This window comes from Eulemur rufifrons, chromosome 6 (genome assembly GCF_041146395.1).
Source record: "Eulemur rufifrons isolate Redbay chromosome 6, OSU_ERuf_1, whole genome shotgun sequence".
NCBI lineage: Eukaryota > Metazoa > Chordata > Mammalia > Primates > Lemuridae > Eulemur > Eulemur rufifrons.
The window spans coordinates 4,004,680-4,023,019 of NC_090988.1; the positions used below are offsets into that span (position 1 = coordinate 4,004,680).

The window sequence follows — 18,340 nt, forward strand, 5'->3', positions numbered from 1 at the left end:
TTGCCATTTGACATATTTATTTGCTTATTCTTTAAGGAGGTTTGTCTCCTCCTTGAGCTTACGGAGGAGCCGCTTTGTTTTGCACAGTGTGTGCAGTGCCTAAACAGCACCCGACACAGACGCGGCCCTCCCAGTACAGTCTGGAGAACAGGATCCATAGCAAAGCCATTTAAAAGGGAGTGCATACGCACGCAACTGCACACACAGAAGCCCACACAGAAGAGTCTGAAAGGACATATTCTGAGGTGTTAGAAGAGATTATCTCCGGGTGGTAGAGTTATTTGTAATTATAATTTTAAAATTTTTGTATGTTTTCTAAAACAAGTAGGGATCACTTGTGTAACAAACATATTGAAAACGGAAAACTAAGCCACCCCTTAAAACTGAGCCCCAGAGAGGTTAAGTAATTTGCCCAAGGTCACACAGCTATTAAGTGGTAGAGCTGGGATTTGAACCTAGGCAGTCTGGCTCCTTTATGCAAAACTCCCTTTCCTATTCCAAAGGGCCATCCTCTTTGGGGCCTTTTCCTCAGAAATCTGTGCTGCAACCATGTTTATCAAAAGCAGCCCTATCAGATAGGGGAAACACGAATAGTTCCAACCCTTCCTGGAGACACATAAACAGCCATCAGCAAAACCAGAGGGCATGATGAGATGGTAGAGCGATTGAGGCCACAGACCGGGGGTGCTGGAAGTAGGTCAGAGTGTACAGAGAAGATGCTCTGCCTGTGCTCTCTGTGATGCCTCCCTGGAAGGGCAGGGAAGGAGAGCCTGCTCCCCTCAGCGCTGGAGGGCAGATGCTGTGGGAGAACAGGTTTGGGGGGAACAGAGGGACTGGAGAGGACCCTGCCCCCAGCTGACTGGTCCACAACAGGAAACAATGGCCGTTTTGACTTCCGTTTGTGGTACCATCCCCGCCTCCCCACCAAGTATGACAGTGTTAGATCATGGGGAGGGAGGCGTGGGGGCGGGGTCCCAGAAGAGAGGGCTGGTGGTGGTGTTTCAAGCCCTCATGGAGCTCGGGTAGCAGCTCCTTATCTACAGGAATGTTCTAACAGCAGCAGTGGTCCTACTGCTGCCTCCCAGCTGAACAGTGGCCCCGTACACACGTTCCTTCTCTCTGCAGTTCAGACAAGCAGGCTGCCGTGCCCCTGGCTAGGACAGCTCTGCCTTGTCCGTCAACACCCTGATGATCTCCTGCAAGGTCTCCTCCAGTGAGTAAAGCTACCCCTTGTCCCCTGCCTGGACACAAAAGCCCAAACGCTCTCAGAGGTGGGAGGCAGGGCTATCTAGGAGAAAGTTAAGAGTAGCTGCCTCTCTGCTCCCTGCCAAAGCTAGCTTAGCCAAATCCCCAGGAAAATGCTGCTACACATGAAACATGAAAATGCAAACCACAGACAGTCTGCTCTCCTTCCCATACACATGTTCAAACAAGACTGCTTTCCAGCCGCTGCCGAGGGCTTCTACTCAATGAGGTCATTTCCATGGCTCAGCCTGTGGCTTTGCTCTCCCTTCATTAACATGAGCCAGTTTAACTTATTTGACCCAGATGTGCAGGCCCCAGAGAGCAGGGGAGAAGCAACAGCAAAGCATGATCCGAGCGTGAAGCCCACCTTCACACCCCTTCATAAGAGTCACGCAGAGCCAGTCAGGGAAGGGTCCGATAGCCAGCACTGGTGAGGCGCACCGTCAAACCACTGCTAGAGGAGACCTGCAAGGGACAGTGGCCAGCGGGAGGGCCTCATGGATCTGCATTTTCCTCCCTCCTCTATGGGATGTCCCCTGGCTAGGCGAGGCTCCCCTCAGCCCTGGCCACGTGGTAACTGGGAGACCAGGCCAGGGGCAGAGGGAGGCATTCACCATCCACACTACAGCCGTGCTGCGAGTGCCCAGGAGGCCCGGAGAGACTTCCACGTCCAGGATAAACACGGCTGCAGGGTGTGGTCAGGATCCTGTCGGAAGTTTTGACCACTCCACAGCAAGCCTCTAACCACCAATTATCTGTCTCTGTGAAAGCACAGAGCTGCTATTAGAGACAGAGGAGAGGCAGACGCTGACTTTAGCAAGACCCTAGATCTGACAGGCTCCTTGTACCAGTCCTCAGCTCCTTGCCTCCCTCCCCTGCATCCTCTGAAGTCTAGGAGGGAGGGATGGAGGGAGGCGGCAGGGTCTGATGGCAATACCAGTGTCTCCTGGCCCCCAGCAGATTTGGTAACTCAGAATGCAGCCCCAGGGGTGGCTGGAGAGACCTGGGTTATAACGCACAGAGAGTGGTCCTTTAGGAAGAGGGAACGCTGCCACAGTACGGCTGTGGGGCTGATGGCACTATGCCAACTTCTACCTGGGCAGAAGGATCGAGAGCTGATATGCAATGAGATTAGGGAGCTGCTACGTGACAGTCCTGGCCTTAGAGCTGTGACCCCCCACATCCCCACTCACGAAGAAACTATGCTGGGATTGAGTAGGCAAGACCACAAGAGCTGTTAGGCTGAACACCCCAAAATATTCCCTCTCTCAACTCACTGCCTGAAAGTGTAATGCTTCCTTAGTTTGCTCTGAAAAGAGCATGGGTACCTAGTCTCAATGCAAGTTCATGGGACACGGCCATACTGCATGTGTGGTAGGAAAGGAGGAAGCCAAAGGCTCAGGATAAATCCCCCACTGAGAGAAGCCCAGGCCTCACTGAGAAGCATGGATCAGGAGCAGACAGCAGAGCCAGGCTGCCTCAGGCTACCATCAGCATCCAGGGCCAAGCAATGAACTGGGACCAGCCACCCATGGGTAACGTGCCTTTGTCCACCAGTCCTGAGTAAGCTGACTTTTCTGCTGACTCGAGCCTTAAGATTGCCACGGTCTTGGGACCTCGCCCCACTGGAGAGAGACAGAGGGAGAAAGAGAACACTAGTCTTGTGGTGGTGGCCACATCTCAGTAGCCCAGGATCCACTCATTTCCAAATAGGCTCTGAATGCAACGGCTTCTCCCAGCCTCATGGAAGCCATGGGTCTAAACGGAGAGCCAAGTAAGGGGGTCTTTGCTCTCGGCTGGCTGAAGGGAGGAGATGGGGACATGGGGACAGCAGCACCCAAGGGCTCTTACGCTGAGGCAGTGGGGGAAGGGGACGTGGGCCAATCAGACAGCCAAGAGAAGTACAGAGCAGAGATTCTGGGGCAAGAATTTGATTCAGGTGGCAGGGACCTTTCCATCTTGAAATTTTCCCATTTGCTGTTAGCCCACTGTCATTCCAAGCCCCAGAGGGGGCTCTAGCTTGCTGGTGTCGGGAGTTGGGAAGCCCCCAGGGGTGGAAAGGAGAAGAGAAACTTGCCATCTTTAGGTGGCCTCAATTGATGATGCCAAAGGAGTGAAGAGAGACCCTTGTGGGCTCACTCACCTTTCCCCTGTGCTGTTAACAAAGCCTCATTGCCAAGCCTGGCCACTGTCTGCTCACTCTCTGGTTTTGTCCAAGGCTTTCTCTGCACATCACCCTCACCTGGACCACCCTTTTCCATTTCTCATCCTCCTCATCGCCCACCCAGGGGGCCTCGTACCTCTCCTGGTATCAGCTGCTTCCCCCACACCAGCCTGCCAGTTCCCCATGTGCATAGTCTTTATTTTCTTAAATGCTATTAAAAGGTAGATGGGGGTCTTGCTATGTTGCCCAGGCTGGCATGCAGTGGCTATTCAGAGGCTCAATCCTAGTGTACTGCAGCCTCGAACTTCTAGGCTCAAGCAATCCTCCCGCCTCAGCCTCCTGAGTAGCTGGGGTTGCAGGCACAAGCCACTGTGCCTGGCCACCTGCTCTTCATTAGCATCTCGTGGGCATGAATCAGAGTTGGGGTACACATGGCTTGGGGCTTTGTAGTACTGATGAACTGAGGGGCTCCACCCAGGGCCAGCCAGGCTAGTCTTTTGACTTGCTTTTTTATTTTCTGTGTGGTGAGGAGTTAACATCCTAAAAAGTCTATCTATCCAAGCAACACATGAATATGTTCTCAAATAATTCAAAACTCTAACCTGCCAACCCTTTTTATTGAAGTAAACGCTGATAATAGTTGGGTGTTCTTCATCCCAGTCTTTTTGTTAACGAGTCTACATAAATATGAACATAAGCATATAAAGGTATTTTTTAAGGAAGGTCTTTTCTTTAAGCACAGTGGGCTGATCCTTTATGGATGATCTGAGCTCTCCCGTGACAGTCCACACATCTTCTTCCTCCCCCTCTGAAACAACTGCAGCAGCCCATGGTGTGCACACACCATGCCTTACTAACCACTCCCCACATAGGGTTGCTGCAATGAACATTTTACGCACATGTATGAGCACTAAGTCAAATGCCTAGAGGTGGAAATGCTAGGTCAAAGGGATGCCTCATGGGACAACCTGGTGGACCTGGCCATGTCTGATTCACACCTGCACCCACTGTGCATGAGCATCCAGGAAGCTCTCTATGCACAAGAGTTTGGCAGGAACTAAAGTCTCTGTCTCAAACACCAGCTCTATCTGGCATAGCTGCAATGGGGCAACTCCTCTGTGGTCTTAGCTCCCGACACCCATAGAGGCCTCCCCCAGCACATCGAGACATGTGGAAGGTGCCCTTCTTCTATTTAGCGGAGGCTCCCAGACCATTGCAAAACTACAGCAATGGCAGTAATGAAGTACAAAAAGAAATAAAGCCATGACAGTGCTGAGAACAGGAGGGGGAGGAAGCAGCGAATGAGAGACAACAATTCATTCCTCAAAGTTAGGAAGCAGAAGGCAGTGTGTAAGAGGATGAGACGATGTTGGAGGAGGCTGCAGCCTCGAGCACACAATGGCTCCCATGGAGGGCATCGCCAGGCTTGCCACAGGGACCCAGGAGGGACGCTTGCTCCAGCTAACAGGTTGCAGAGGACAGGAGGGGAAATGAGGCTGAAAACTGGGATCAACTTAAGGGGTGTCTACAGAACAGCTGCACTGGTTGGCTCCAGCCACTGTCATACCTTCAACCCAGCGGCAGGCACTTAATGGCAGCCTCCCAAAGCATTAAGCCAACGGACTAGAGCAGGGTTGGCAAAGTTTTCTGTGAAAAGCCAGACACTGACTATGTTAGGCTTTGCAGGCCACACAGGGTCTCTATATCGAATGTTATTCCTTGTTTGGGAGGGAGGGTAGGTGTGGTGCCCCCCGGCCGCCAAACCGCACACCTTACACAAAACTTGCCAGTCAAAGCCACACTCCATCCATACGGCACCGTAGCAGCTACCCATTCCAGAGAGGCCCATGGTGGAAACAGACCTACCAATGCGACAGGGGACAAAACCTACATCAGCTCCCTGGAATATTGGCCTGGTGCCTCATTTTTAAATATGAATGAGCTAACATGAATCCCTAGACATTGAGCCAAAACCAGAGCCTGAAAAAGAATGACCAAGATAAAGAACTGGAACCAGATCCCAGAGGAAATGGAATAATTTGGCAGCTAGGAGATAATTTTAACAATTTCAACTAGTGTGTCAGAGAGAGTCAACCCCATTTGGGTTCTGTAAAACAAGAGCAAAATGCTATGAGGATGAAATCATCAGAGAACCAGAGAGAGAAGAATTAAAAATATGACTGCCAAATGAACACTATCACTAGGAGGTGTGGAAGACAAAGTGAAGACAATCTTCCAGACTGTAGAAGAAAAGACACAGATGGAAAAAGTGAGAGAACAGAGAGGCACATAGGATCAACCTAGGAAATCTAACAACTAATAGGATTTCCAGCAAGAGGAAATAAAGGAAATAGAGGGAAGGAACTTACCAAAGAGATAACGGGAAAAAAATGTTTAGAACAGAAGAATGCCACAAGACTTTAAATTGAAAGGGCCCAAGAGTATCCAGAGCACTGAATAAGGGGAAAAAAACCCAGCCTAGACACAGCCCCACAAAGTTACAGAACACCAAAGATGAAGAGAACATACTGTACGCCTCCAAAGAAGAAAATAAAGCAAAAACAAAAAAATCCCAAGTTACCTACAAGGAAATGAGAATCAAACTGACATCAGATAACTTACTAGCAACGACAGATGCTTTACATCAACAGATCAATGCTTTTAATGTTTGAAGGTAAATAAATTTAAATTCTACATTCAGTTAAACTATCAATCAAAAGTGAGAGACAAAAAAAAAAAAAAAAGGATTCAAAGTTTCCTTCCACTATTCTGAGAAAGTGCTTAAGAATGTGCTTTAGCTAATCAAGAGAGTAAAACACGGAGGAAAAAAAAAAAAAGACATAGAATTCAGAAAACAGTGGATTTAACCCAGAAAAGTTGTGAAATGAAGTCTCAGGTTGAAAGCTACACACAGCATGCCTAAACAATCACTTATCCAGACTGGAGAAGCAAGAAAGAGCTTTCTGGAAACAATGTTATCCACAAGGAAGGAGATGTCACATAATGAATTATCAAACTAAGTGGCTGGATAATTTCAAGAACAAAGAGTAAAGGTACACTATTCTTTTAACCACAATAAAAAACGAGGCACCCAAAATCTCCACGAAAAAGTAAAAGCTGATAAAATAATGATTCAGATATGAAACAAACTAAAACGCAGCATGATTTGGAGGGATTGCTAGAATGTAAGCAAAGAAAATCCACTTGACCGAGACAGCAGAAGCACTCTTTTGGGAGGCAAGGAGATTATACGCTGGGCAGGTGGAAAAGGAACTAAAATCCTAGTACTCTGCTTGAGCATGCTGCAAATATTAATATGGCCTCCATCATGTAAACACCGCTTACTGGTTTAACTTAGAATTGACTTACAAAGCATAAAAGACTTCATTATACTTATGCACAGCACAGACTGTGACAATGCGCAACAAAAGCACAGCTGACAGTAGTTGGGAGACGGTGAAGAACAGAAGAGGTCAGGGGAAAGGCTGGAGGCACTGACAATGTCCCGTATTTAGGATTCTCAAGGCAATAAAAAGATATATAAACATTAAAAATTGGGAGGAGAGGAGAGTGAGGGAGATGGAAGTATACTTTCACTGTAGAGAATTGATAATATTGAAATTTGGTAAATTAAGAAAGAGTTGTATAAGCATGTTATTCACTTAAGCGTCTGGAGGAAACCACCAGAAGCACTAATCCCAGAAATGTGCCTAATAACGGCTATTCTGGGAAGCAGGGCCAGAGTAGCACAGAGGGGTACAGGAGCCTGTTCCTGTCCATTATAAGCCTTTCGTTGCTATTTGACTATTTGACCACGTGATTGTATGACCTTGATAAATGCCCTGGCCTGACCTCAGGGACTCTAATTCTGTAGGTCCAGATTCTGTATTTGACAAAGCTCATTAAGGAATTCTGATGAACAGTTCTAGTTAAGAGCCATTTACTAATAAAACCTGAGATTTTATTATATCTCCATTCTAACCTGAGATAAATGATCCCATGATCTCATAAGATAAAGAAACCTCCTGAGGTAGGCTAGCCAGCTATTTGATTCCTCATTTTTCTTTCTTTCTTTTTTTCTTTGAGACAGAGTCTTACTCTGTTGACTGGGCTAGAGTGCCGTGGCGTCAGCCTAGCTCACAGCAACCTCAAACTCCTGGGCTTAAGCAATCCTGCCTCAGCCTCCCTAGTAGCTGGGACTACAGGGCCATGCCACCATGCCTGGCTCATTTTTTCTGCTTTTAGTAGAGACAGGGTCTCGCTCTTGCTCAGGCTGGTTTCAAACTCCTGACCTCAAGAGATCCTCCTGCCTTGGCCTCCCAGAGTGCTAGGATTACAGGCGTAAGCCACCGCGCCCAGCCCGACTCCTCATTTTCCATTCAGGGAAACTGAGTCTCAGCAATTCAGTGACTTTCTCTGGTATTGCCTGCTGGCCACAAGCCTGCAGTATTTCTCATGTTAGACAGCCATGTCATTCTGGCGGTGTCCTGGCTGAGACCTAGCTGGCAAGGCATTCCCTGTTGTTCACTGTCCAGAGAACTCTTGTCCCTCAGCTCAGCTGCAACGGGAAGGCTGCCCCTCGGGGAATGGGTCAGGGGCCTGTGCCAGTCTGTGACAGAGACTAGTTGGGTACAGAGTCGGGTACAGAGCCTGGTACCCGACTGCCTGGTTCTCTTCCAGTTGCTGCAGGTCCTGCCTACACTGCCCTATTCTGCCACGGCTGGCATCATCCTGGAGTTGACACCCCCACCAAATGCTGGGGAGAAAAGGGTCTGGCTCAGCCATGCCCCCACCCCAGAGAAGAGGATGCACTTAAAAATGAAAGTCTGATAATCCCCAAAACCCAGAAGTAGGAGGCTGAAACTGAACACCTTCACTTTCAGCAACAGTAACTAAAAACCAAACTTGAGAATGAGGACGAAGCCCTGCAAATTCATGAGAGAATATTCTAAGTCCACCTAAGGACTTGCCAGTTTGTCTTAACTTTCAATTAGGAAACACACTGTACATATAAGACAAGGTGGTGTGTATATAAAATATGTACCACTTAAAGAACCTAAAATCAGGCCAGACATGGTCACGCCTGTAATCCTAGCACTTTAGGAGGCCAAAGAGGGAGGATCGCGTGAGCCCAGGAGTTCAAGGCTACAGTGAGCTATGATTGGGCCAGTGTACTCTAGCCTGGGCAATAGGATGAGACTCTATCTCAAAAAAAAAAAAAAAAAAAAAAAAAAAAGACCTAAAATAAAATAAAAAGAATATACATGCACAGAACACATAGTTCAAGAAACAGAACAAAACTAGAATTTCTCTGCCCTGCCCTCATGAGGGATAATCACCTTCCTGATTTGAGAGTTAATCATTTCTTGTTTATCTTCATAGTCTTATGGTGTATGTATGCATCCCTACGCAGTATATTGTTTAGTTCTGCTTGTGTTTCAACTCTGTATCACTGGAATCACACTGTGTACTCTGTGTCTTGCTTTTCTTGCTAGACATGGTGAGATTCATCGTTCATCGATGCATGCAACTGTAGTTAATTTTCACTGCCATCTTAAGAGAGGTAGCAGAAATACACTTCAGTTTATCTATCTATTCTGCTGTTGACTGTTTCTAGTTTGTTCTATCTTTAACAATGCTGCCAGGAAAACTCTTCAGGGAATGGCTAGTTTTTTAAAATGCTCCTTCCAAACTAGTCCTCACACCTCCATCAGGAGGTCTGGATTTTGTCTCTGCAAGGAACACAGGGCAGAAAACCCTGGCCTGTAGCTAAAGTACTAGGAGTTCTCTGCAACCAGATGTGATTCCCAGGATCCCACCCCTCTGCTCCCCACCTTGGCCTCACTCACACGCAGATGCCATCTCCTCTTCAGAACCTGAGATTCTACCTCCTGCTTTACATTGGAGAAAACAATTGGCCTTTTTAGAGGCAGCCTGGATTTCTGAGTCACACCCCTCTCCCTACTGTCTCCCCACTTCTTCCCCAGGTAAGAGGGAACAGACTTCAATGAAAGAGCTCCATTGATAGGCCACAGGGAGGAGACACAGACTCCGCCAGGCCTGGAAGGCCAAAGGAAGCGCTCAGGTGCCAGCTGCCCGGCCACTAGTTCCTCACATGTGCCACACAGCAACAGAAATAAGAAAGGAAATCTACCCATGGGCAGGGCCAGTCACTTTTCCATGTTACATATATTGTTCCATTTAAGGATCATATAATTTGAAAGGTAGAAAAACAATAATAGGCAACACAACAGTAACACTTTGGATACAGACTATACGCTGGCTGCAGTGTTAACTGATTTATATACCTTCTCTCAATGGGTCCTAACCTGTTACCGTGGCCACGAAGTCAATTTAGGGGGTTAAGACCAGCATTTAAAAAAGGAAACAGGTAAGACTAGAATTAGATAGAAAATACTAGAGAGTACCCCATAACGTAAGGGTAAGCATTGTTTTGTGAAACTTTTGTTTCACTCATATGCATGTATATTCATTTATGCATATTGGATCATAATATGAAATGTATCTCTCACTGTGGGCAGAGGCTAAAAAAAATGTTGTAAAACACTTCCTGGCCGGGCGTGGTGGCTCACCCCTATAATCCTAGCACTCTGGGAGGCCGACGCATGAGGATCGCTTGAGGTCAGGAGTTCGAGACCAGCCTGAGCAAGAGCGAGACCCCATCTCTACTAAAAAATAGAAAGAAATTAACTGGACAACTAAAAATATATAGAAAAAAAAATTAGCCGGGCATGGTGGCGCATGCCTGTAGTACCAGCTACTTGGGAGGCTGAGGCAGGAGGATCGCTTGAGACCAGGAGTTGGAGGTTGCTGTGAGCTAGACTGACGCCATAGCACTCTAGCCCAGGCAACAGAGTAAGACTCTGTCTCAAAAAAAGATAAATAAAGAAAATACTTCCTTACCTATTTCACAACTGTCCCATTGAGGTACGTTCAGTTACTAACCTAACAGAGAAAATAGCTGAAGCTATTTCCTCAACTTACCTGTGCCACATACCCTGGCCACCACCTTACCCCATGCTCCAACATAATGGCCTCCTTTCTGTTCCTCTTCCCTCCCCTAGAACATGTGCTGTTTCCTCAGCCCAGAACATTCTCCCCACACCCGTCACCAGCTCTCAGCATGGCTGGTTCCTTCCCAGCCTTCAGGTCTCAGCGTGGGTGCCATCTCTGCTGCAGAGAGCCCGCCTGGAGCCCTGGTCTGAGCAGCCCCTCTCCCACTTGTGGGCACTCAGACATCTGTTTGCTGTCTGCCTTCCCCACTAGAGCTCCAAAGACAGGGACAGCATCTGTTATATTCACCAACATGTTCCCGGCGTCCACTAGAGTAGCTGGCACATAGCAGGCACTTCACATGTGTTAAATGGATAAAGAAACATCCCAAGTCCTCACGGTTAGTAAATGGCAAAGCCAGGATTCCAACCCAGGCCTGCTCTTAACCCCTGCACGGCCTTCAAACTCAGGACAGTACAACACTGCCCCCGTGCACACCACTGGAAAGTGCTAGCACCAGGACAGAATCCGGCACGTCTGACTCCCAAGGCTCATGCTCTCGCCATTATGTCACGTGGGTGAGGAACCGTGAGTGGCTCACAGGAGCAGCCTCTTGTGGTCAACTGAGAATGTGGAGGGGATAAATGAATGAGGAGGCTACAAAACCTTCAGACTGGAAAAGAAGAAATTTGCCAGTGGCTGAAGAAATACCAGAAGAAATCACATGACCACATGACTTCTGCTGTGTCCTAGAGAGCAGCCAGCCCAGAAACGAGGTGGGAGCTCCCTAGGCAAGCAGTATTCTGAGAAGGGGGTCTGGAGAAACAGCCAGGGACAGCAGAAGCACGCAAGGGGCAGCCGTGCAAGGGGCATGGAGGGCTGAGGCTGTAGGGCCTGCACTTTAAGGCCCCTTGCGGGGGGGGGGGGGGGGGGCAGCGTTGAGCTGGTGATTGTGAGAAAGAAGAGTCCTGAGAAGGCCCTGGCTGGGTCGGCCGGCAGAGGACACGGAGCGGCCACAGGGACACTTTGGCAACGCTGCCACCCTGTGGCTGTGGAAAGCCCGGCCCACAGGAAACACAATCTACAGATGGGTCAGTCTGTGGGTTCCTTCTTCAGCACTCACTTATTGAGCACCTAATACGGGTCCGACATGGCTCCGACCTTCAGGGAACTCTGCCCCTTATAACCAGGCACTGGCCAAACCTTCTCTTTTTACCTCCCTCTTTTCATAATAACTTGTGCCCCTACCCCAAACAAGACTGAGGGCAAGGATGTCATCTTATTCATCTCTGAAGTTATAGTACCTAGAATAGTGCCCAGCACACCAGAATAATAAAGCAGCTACTATTTAATATGTGCTAAGTGTTTTTATTTTATTTTAGAGACAGGGTCTTGCTCTGACACCCAGGCTTGAGTCAGTGGCACAATCATAACTCATTATAGTCTTGAACTCCTGGGCCTCCTGAGTAGTTGGAACTACAGGTGCACACTACCAGATTTGGCTAATTTTGTTTCTTGGTAGAGATGGTGTCTCAATACGTTACTCAAGCTGGTCTCGAACTCCAGCCTCCAGTGATCCTTCCATACTAGCCTTCCAAAGTCCTGCGATTATGGGTGTGAACCACCCTGCCCAGCCTTGTGCTTTTCAATACATTCTCAAATTTCACCTTTGAGTGAGACCTCCAAATGGAGATGTGGAGTAGAAGTTTATTTCAGTACAAGCCTGGAGTTCTTGGAGAGGTCAAGGATGGAGAAATAAAGGTGGTGTCACCAGCAAACAGATGGTATATTTTTAAAGTCCAGTACCTCTAGAAGCCCAGTGCATATGGCTCACCAGGATATTTTGCCAAAATGCAGGCTCTGATTCTGCAGTCTGGAGTGGGGCATGAGATTGTTTCTCACAAGCTTCCAGCTGGTGTCCATGTTGCTGGCCCACAGATCCCACTTTGAATGGCAAAAAAAATCTGGAACAGGGGTTAACAAACTATGGCCAGCAGGTCAAATGTGGCTTATGTCCTGTGTGTGTATAACCAGCAAGCTAAGAGTGATATTTTCATTTTCACAGGGGCTGAGAGAAAGAAAACAAAAGAGAATGAAAGGCCGGGCGCGGTGGCTCACACCTGTAACCCTAGCACTCTGGGAGGCCGAGGCAGGAGGATCGCTTGAGGTCAGGAGTTCGAGACCAGCCTGAGCAAGAGCGAGGCCCCGTCTCTACTAAAAATATAAAGAAATTAATATGGACAGCTAAAAATATATATAGAAAAAATTAGCCAGGCATGGTGGCGCATGCCTGTAGTCCCAGCTATTCGGGAGGCTGAGGGAGGAGGATCGCTTGAGCCCAGGAGTTGGAGGTTGCTGTGAGCTAGGCTGATGCCACGGCACTCACTCTAGCCCGGGCAACAGAGTGAGACTCTGTCTTTTTTTTTTTTTTTTTTTTTTGTTGAGACAGAGTCTCACTTTGTTGCCCAGGCTAGAGTGAGTGCCGTGGCATCAGCTTAGCTCACAGCAACCTCAAACTCCTGGGCTCAAGCGATCCTACTGCCTCAGCCTCCCGAGTAGCTGGGACTACAGGCATGCGCCACTATGCCCGGCTAATTTTTTCTATATAGATTTTTAGGTGTCCATATAATGTCTTTCTATTTTTAGTAGAGACGGGGTCTCGCTCAGGCTGGTCTCGAACTCCTGACCTTGAGCAATCCACCCGCCTCGGCCTCCCAGAGTGCTAGGATTACAGGCGTGAGCCACCGCGCCCGGCCGAGACTCTGTCTTAAAAAAAAAAAAAAAAAAAGAGAGAGAAGGAAGGAAGAGGAGGATAAGGAAGCAGGGAAGGAAGGAAGAAGGGAGAAGATGGAGAAGAAAAGGAGACAGAGACCATTTGTGCCTCACAGAGCCTACAATATTTACTCTTTGGTTCTTTACAGAAAAAATTTGCCAACCCCTGATTTAAAATATGATCCAGGGACAGGTGTTTAGCTAAAAAAGGGAGAGACAAGAACCAGGCCCTTAAGCAAACTGTTGTGACTTCCAAATCGCCATGCCTGGTTTGGGTAGGGAAAGTAAGAATGCAAGGCACTGCATGTACAGTTGGCCCTCTGTATCTGTGGGTTCTGCAACTGTGGATTTAACCAACCATGGACCAAAAATATTCGGGAAAAAGACAGAGGTTGCATCTATACTGCAACATGTACAGGTATTTTTTTCCTTGTCATTATTCCCCAAACAATATAGTATAACAACTATTAACATAGCACTTGCATTGTACTTAGGTAGTAAATCTAGAGATGATTTATTGTATACAGGAGGAGGATGTGTGTAGGTTATATCAAATACCACAACATTTTATATAGGGAACTCGAGCATCCGTGGATTTTGGTATCAGCAGGGGGTCCTGGAACCAACCCCCGACGGATGCCATGGGACAACCACAGGCTAGGAAGGCAGGAAAAGATAAGCTAACCTCTGAGGCTTCCGGGTGACTGGGGCTGGTCCTGGGGAAGGGGTTCTGGAGACATTTGGGGTTCTGAGTGGGAAAAAGGACCAGTGGTGAACCAATAACTGACTGTCTCTTTCAGTTGTTGAACAAAACAACATAAACAGAAAGAGAGGGCAGGGACCACCAGCACTGGTGTGTAGTGCTACAGAAGTATTGGGGACATAAAATAAACAGGAAAGCCTGGGAATTCCACAGGGGTGTCCTATAGAGCAGAACCTTCTGAATTTTGGCCAAGGGTGAGGAGGGTGGATAGAGGGATTGGGGGAGGTGTGGGAAAGAGTGTGGCAGCAAAAAAAAACAGCCCCAGAGCCTGCAGTCTGGGGACCACCCCAAGCTGAGTCTGGCTATAGTGCCTTCTGTCACGCTTCTGCCACCCTGTGTTGAGGAATACATCTGCTTAAATGTCAGCGCCTGAGAAAGTAAATACAGCTGTCCATTTCCATCAACTTGAACCAATTAATCTGGCTCTCTTTCAATGGAGGGCCAGGCTGTTTTGCTTTAAGTTGTGAAAGGTTTGCTTGCCTCATCATCAAGTAAGTGTTCACATGTATTTCTGAAGGACAATAGCACCCTTTCATGGGGTTTAGGGAAGACTATCTATCAAAAGACCATGCAGCAGGATATCTGTAAAGCTAAATTGTTCTTAAATGCTGGAGGGCAAACAAGAAGACAAAAGGATGTGACAGAGCCCAGAATTTCCTGGTTGCAAGGAACCTTTAAGATCAATCAGTCTCCCTCATGTTTCCAGCAAAGCTGCCTACAAAATCTAACCATCCAGAGAAAACACACACATGCCATGCCTGGTTTTTGGCATGGAATATTCTCCTTCTTTTTAATAAATTAGAAAATACTTGGGATCAAAGATAAATCTCTGCCTTTTAACCCAGGAGTTCCTACCCTTCTCAAGTCCCCCTTCCTGGATCACACTATTGGTCTCCAACACCAGAAAGTAGGCAACTTCAGGGAAGTGACTGATCTTTGCAGCACCCAGCACACTGGTTGGCCCATACTCTATAAGAGTGGTGGGCAAGATCCCAGTCTACTGAAAGACCTTAGTTTTCCTGTCACCTACTGGCTATGCGGTTTTGGACACGTTACTTAACCTTTCAAAACCTATTTCCTATTCACTGCCTATAATCCCAGCACTTTGGGAGGCCCAGGCAGGGAGATTGCTTGAGGCCAGGAATATGAGACCAGCCTTAGCAACACAGCAAGACTCTAATCCTACATTTTTTTAAAAAATTAGCCAGTGTTTCCTCACCTGTAAAGTCCCTGACAATAGGGCTGTTTTGAGGATTAAATGTGTTAATATATGTACTTGGAATGGTGGCTAGCACAACAGTAAGAGTTTAGTAAGTGTTGAAAATTATTTTCATTCAATTAGTAGATGAATCTATTATTCTATCCCATGAATCACACTCTCTTCCCAAAACATACTACACCAGAACAAGGTTTCTCAACCTTGACACTCTGTCTTTGTTGTGGAAGCCTGTCCTGTGCATCGTAGGAAGTTTAGCAGAATCCCTGGCCTCTACCCACTAGATGCCAGGAGCACCCATGGGCCCTCTCCCCAACCCCCACCCCCAGTTCTAACCAAAAATGTTTTCAGAGATTGCCAAATGTCCCCTGCGGGAAAAATCCCCCCATCTTCATTGAGAACTATTGTATGGAGAGTCTGGTCACTACACCCCCTAATCCCCTACCGTCCCATTCTCCCCACATGCAGCCGCCATGGCCACCATTTGCTCACCATTCAGTTGTCTTGGAGGGAACAGGTGATAGGTGCTGTAGATATCATTGGAGAACTGCAAATGGAGCTCAGGGTTGCCAGTCAGGAGCTGGGCCACCTGCTCTACCTGAAATGGTGTCTTCTCCAGGATGACAATGGCATCCTCTCCATCCCCATCCCTCAAGGCCTCATTCACCTGTGGGCAGAGACATCATCAGTGTGCTCACGGGCAGAGCCACAGGTGAGGCCCAGAGAGCAAAGGCAGAGGCTCCCAGTGCTTCTGAAATCTCAGCACTTGGGATCTCCTCCACTGCAGTCTTCCCTCTGGGGAAGTCTAGCTAATGGCACTCATGTTTCTTCTCTTAGAGAAGGCACGTCAACCCAAATCCTTGTGGCCTTTCTCACACTTTTCTTCCAAAAGATCCTAAGCTTCTCAGCTGTCTTTTATTTTAGGTTTACAAGATTTCCATCAAATTCTCCCCATTTTAGAAGAAAAGATGAAAAACCTGAGGTCTTGAGATATTAAGTGACTTGCCCAAGGTCACATGTTCAGTGCTGAAACAGAAACTAGAATCTGAGACTCCCAACTAACTCCTGTTGGAAGGCTCTCATGGCTAACAACCTCAGCAGATGCTGCACACTGAAGACAGGTGGGGCTGAGAAAACCAGACAGAATCTTGTAAAAAACAAGAGACACAAAGAGAAACATGGAGGCCTAGGCCCAGGTCCCCCCCTACCTTCCCAAAGGTGAGAGTTCCTGCTCCTAGCCTGGGAAAGCTCCAGACCGGCCCTGGTTAGGCCCCCCCACTAGTGCCTGGGATGGTCTTCATCTCTCCTCGGCCCCTGCCAGAGAGCTGAGCGCATGGTATTAGAGCCAGTCTGTCTCCCCCAGAGATATTTTGCAGTCTTGAAGATTGGGGATGGTAACTCTCATCTCCACATCCCCACACCTAGATCAGAGCCTGGCATACATGAAAGCGCATGTGTGGAACTGAATTAACAACTTAATACACTGTCTCCTGCTAGGGCTAAAGTCGTGTAAAGCGGGGATCATAATTTCTGCAGTCTCTATGTCGTTTCCAGGGACAGGGACAAGCAGGGAATCCAACAACATTTACCAGGTTCTAGCCCCTTTACGTGTTGAATGAATGACGATGAATGGCTTGGAGAATTTAACACGTGGTTTGTGATCTGCAATACATTCTACAATTATTAGCAGACATTTCTAGTGAAGGAAAAATTAGAAAAATTAGACTTAGATGTTTATTCCCTTAATACCATGGGCAATCTTGTCGCCTCTTACCCCTCCCCATGCGTTCTAGTGGTGCACCCCGCCTCCCTCGAGTAATGTGACTGGTATTTTCCAGGTGAGATCCGCAGAAATTCGCCCTCAAGGAGATGACTGGTTCACTCCTCCCCGCGTCCCCCCCCGGTGTCACCTAGTGGTACCTTCCCGTGCAGGAAGATGACTTTGTCCCGCGCAGACTCCCTCAGCACTTTTTGCACTCTAAAGCCGGAGAACGGTAGGCGGACACGGGCAGAGGTACCATTCCCAACGCCAGTTCCTCTCTCCTCTGTGCCGGGGGTCTCCGCCGCCTCCGCGTCCTCTTGCTGCTCGCGCTTCCTCTTGCTGGGTTGAGGCGCCACATCCGCCATTCTGTCCGAGCAGGAGAGCGCCTGCGCGCCAGGCCGGCGCCCCGCCCCCGGCCGCCGCGCTGCCTCCCGGCGTGCTTCGCGCGCCCGCTCCTGCCGGCTGTGAGCGCTCCTCGGGACCCGGGGCCGCTGACCTGCAGGGGGCGCTTGTCGTCCGGGTTACCGCCCGGGCCCCGAGGCGCTGGCCCGCCAGAGGGGACGAAAGAAGGCGGCGAGTCCCTGAAGCGGCGGGCGAGAGGCGGGTGCGCAGCGCAGAGGGGCCGCCAGCCCCGCCGGGTGTGTGGGTGCTGGACGCCTCGTTTGAATACTGACGTTTTAATCACGGTTACACCAGCGTTGACTAGTTATCCTGGAAGGAGTGTTTCTGAAACTAATTTGTGAGCCCATTTTATTCTTTGGGCGATCTTTTTTTTATAGCGAGCACTTAAACCTTTTCCATTGTACTCCTGTTTTCGTTATTTTACAGAAATTTTCACTGTGATCAATTTTTTTCATTATAAACACTTTTTGCTGAAAAGAAAGGTAAGCGAACAGAGCCAGAGATAACATTTCCATCACCTACTACTTTTCTTCCCGGCTGGAAGCTTCCACCTCCTCCGTATCCGACTTGCCTGTATTTCCACCCTGCGTGCTGTGGGTGGTGTGATTTGCAATATGATTCATCTGTCAGGGTTTCTTTTCTTTTTTTGGCCATATAAAATTTTTACTTGTGATTTCTGCTTTTGTTAAGTTTTTTTTTGTTGTTGCCATTGTTTCTGGGTAGCTGGGTTTTCCTTGGTATTGACAGATCTAAATTTTGTCAAGATTTGATACTTACATCAAGTTTTAGTCAGCCATACATTATTTTTGCCAGTGTTTTATTTTTTCAGACAGATCTAATAGGTTCGGGACATTTTTTGCAATTTTCAATATTAGCAACAAGATGGAGTTTTGTCAGTTTTTTTGTCAATAACAAAGGGTATTATGTGTTAATGACAGTTTGATTTTTGGACTATTTCTACCAGAAACATATAAGGTCTGTCCAGAAAGTATCCAGCCGTTG

General features: G+C 48.0%; 1 protein-coding gene across 2 annotated transcripts in view; it reads right to left on the bottom strand.

Moving 5' to 3' along the window:
* The window catches only part of DCPS (decapping enzyme, scavenger), a 41,593-nt gene extending 24,292 nt beyond the window's left edge, over positions 1–17,301 (bottom strand). Inside the window, exons 1-2 of one of the 2 annotated variants that reach the window (XM_069470706.1) lie at positions 17,095–17,301; positions 15,667–15,841 (exon numbers count right to left, since the gene is read on the bottom strand). In XM_069470706.1, the coding sequence (XP_069326807.1) occupies positions 15,667–15,841; positions 17,095–17,301 (382 nt within the window). Of the gene's footprint in view, positions 1–15,666; positions 15,849–17,080 lie in introns of both variants that reach the window. The other variant, XM_069470705.1, reaches the window with a different exon arrangement.
* Positions 17,302–18,340: the final 1,039 nt, after the last annotated feature.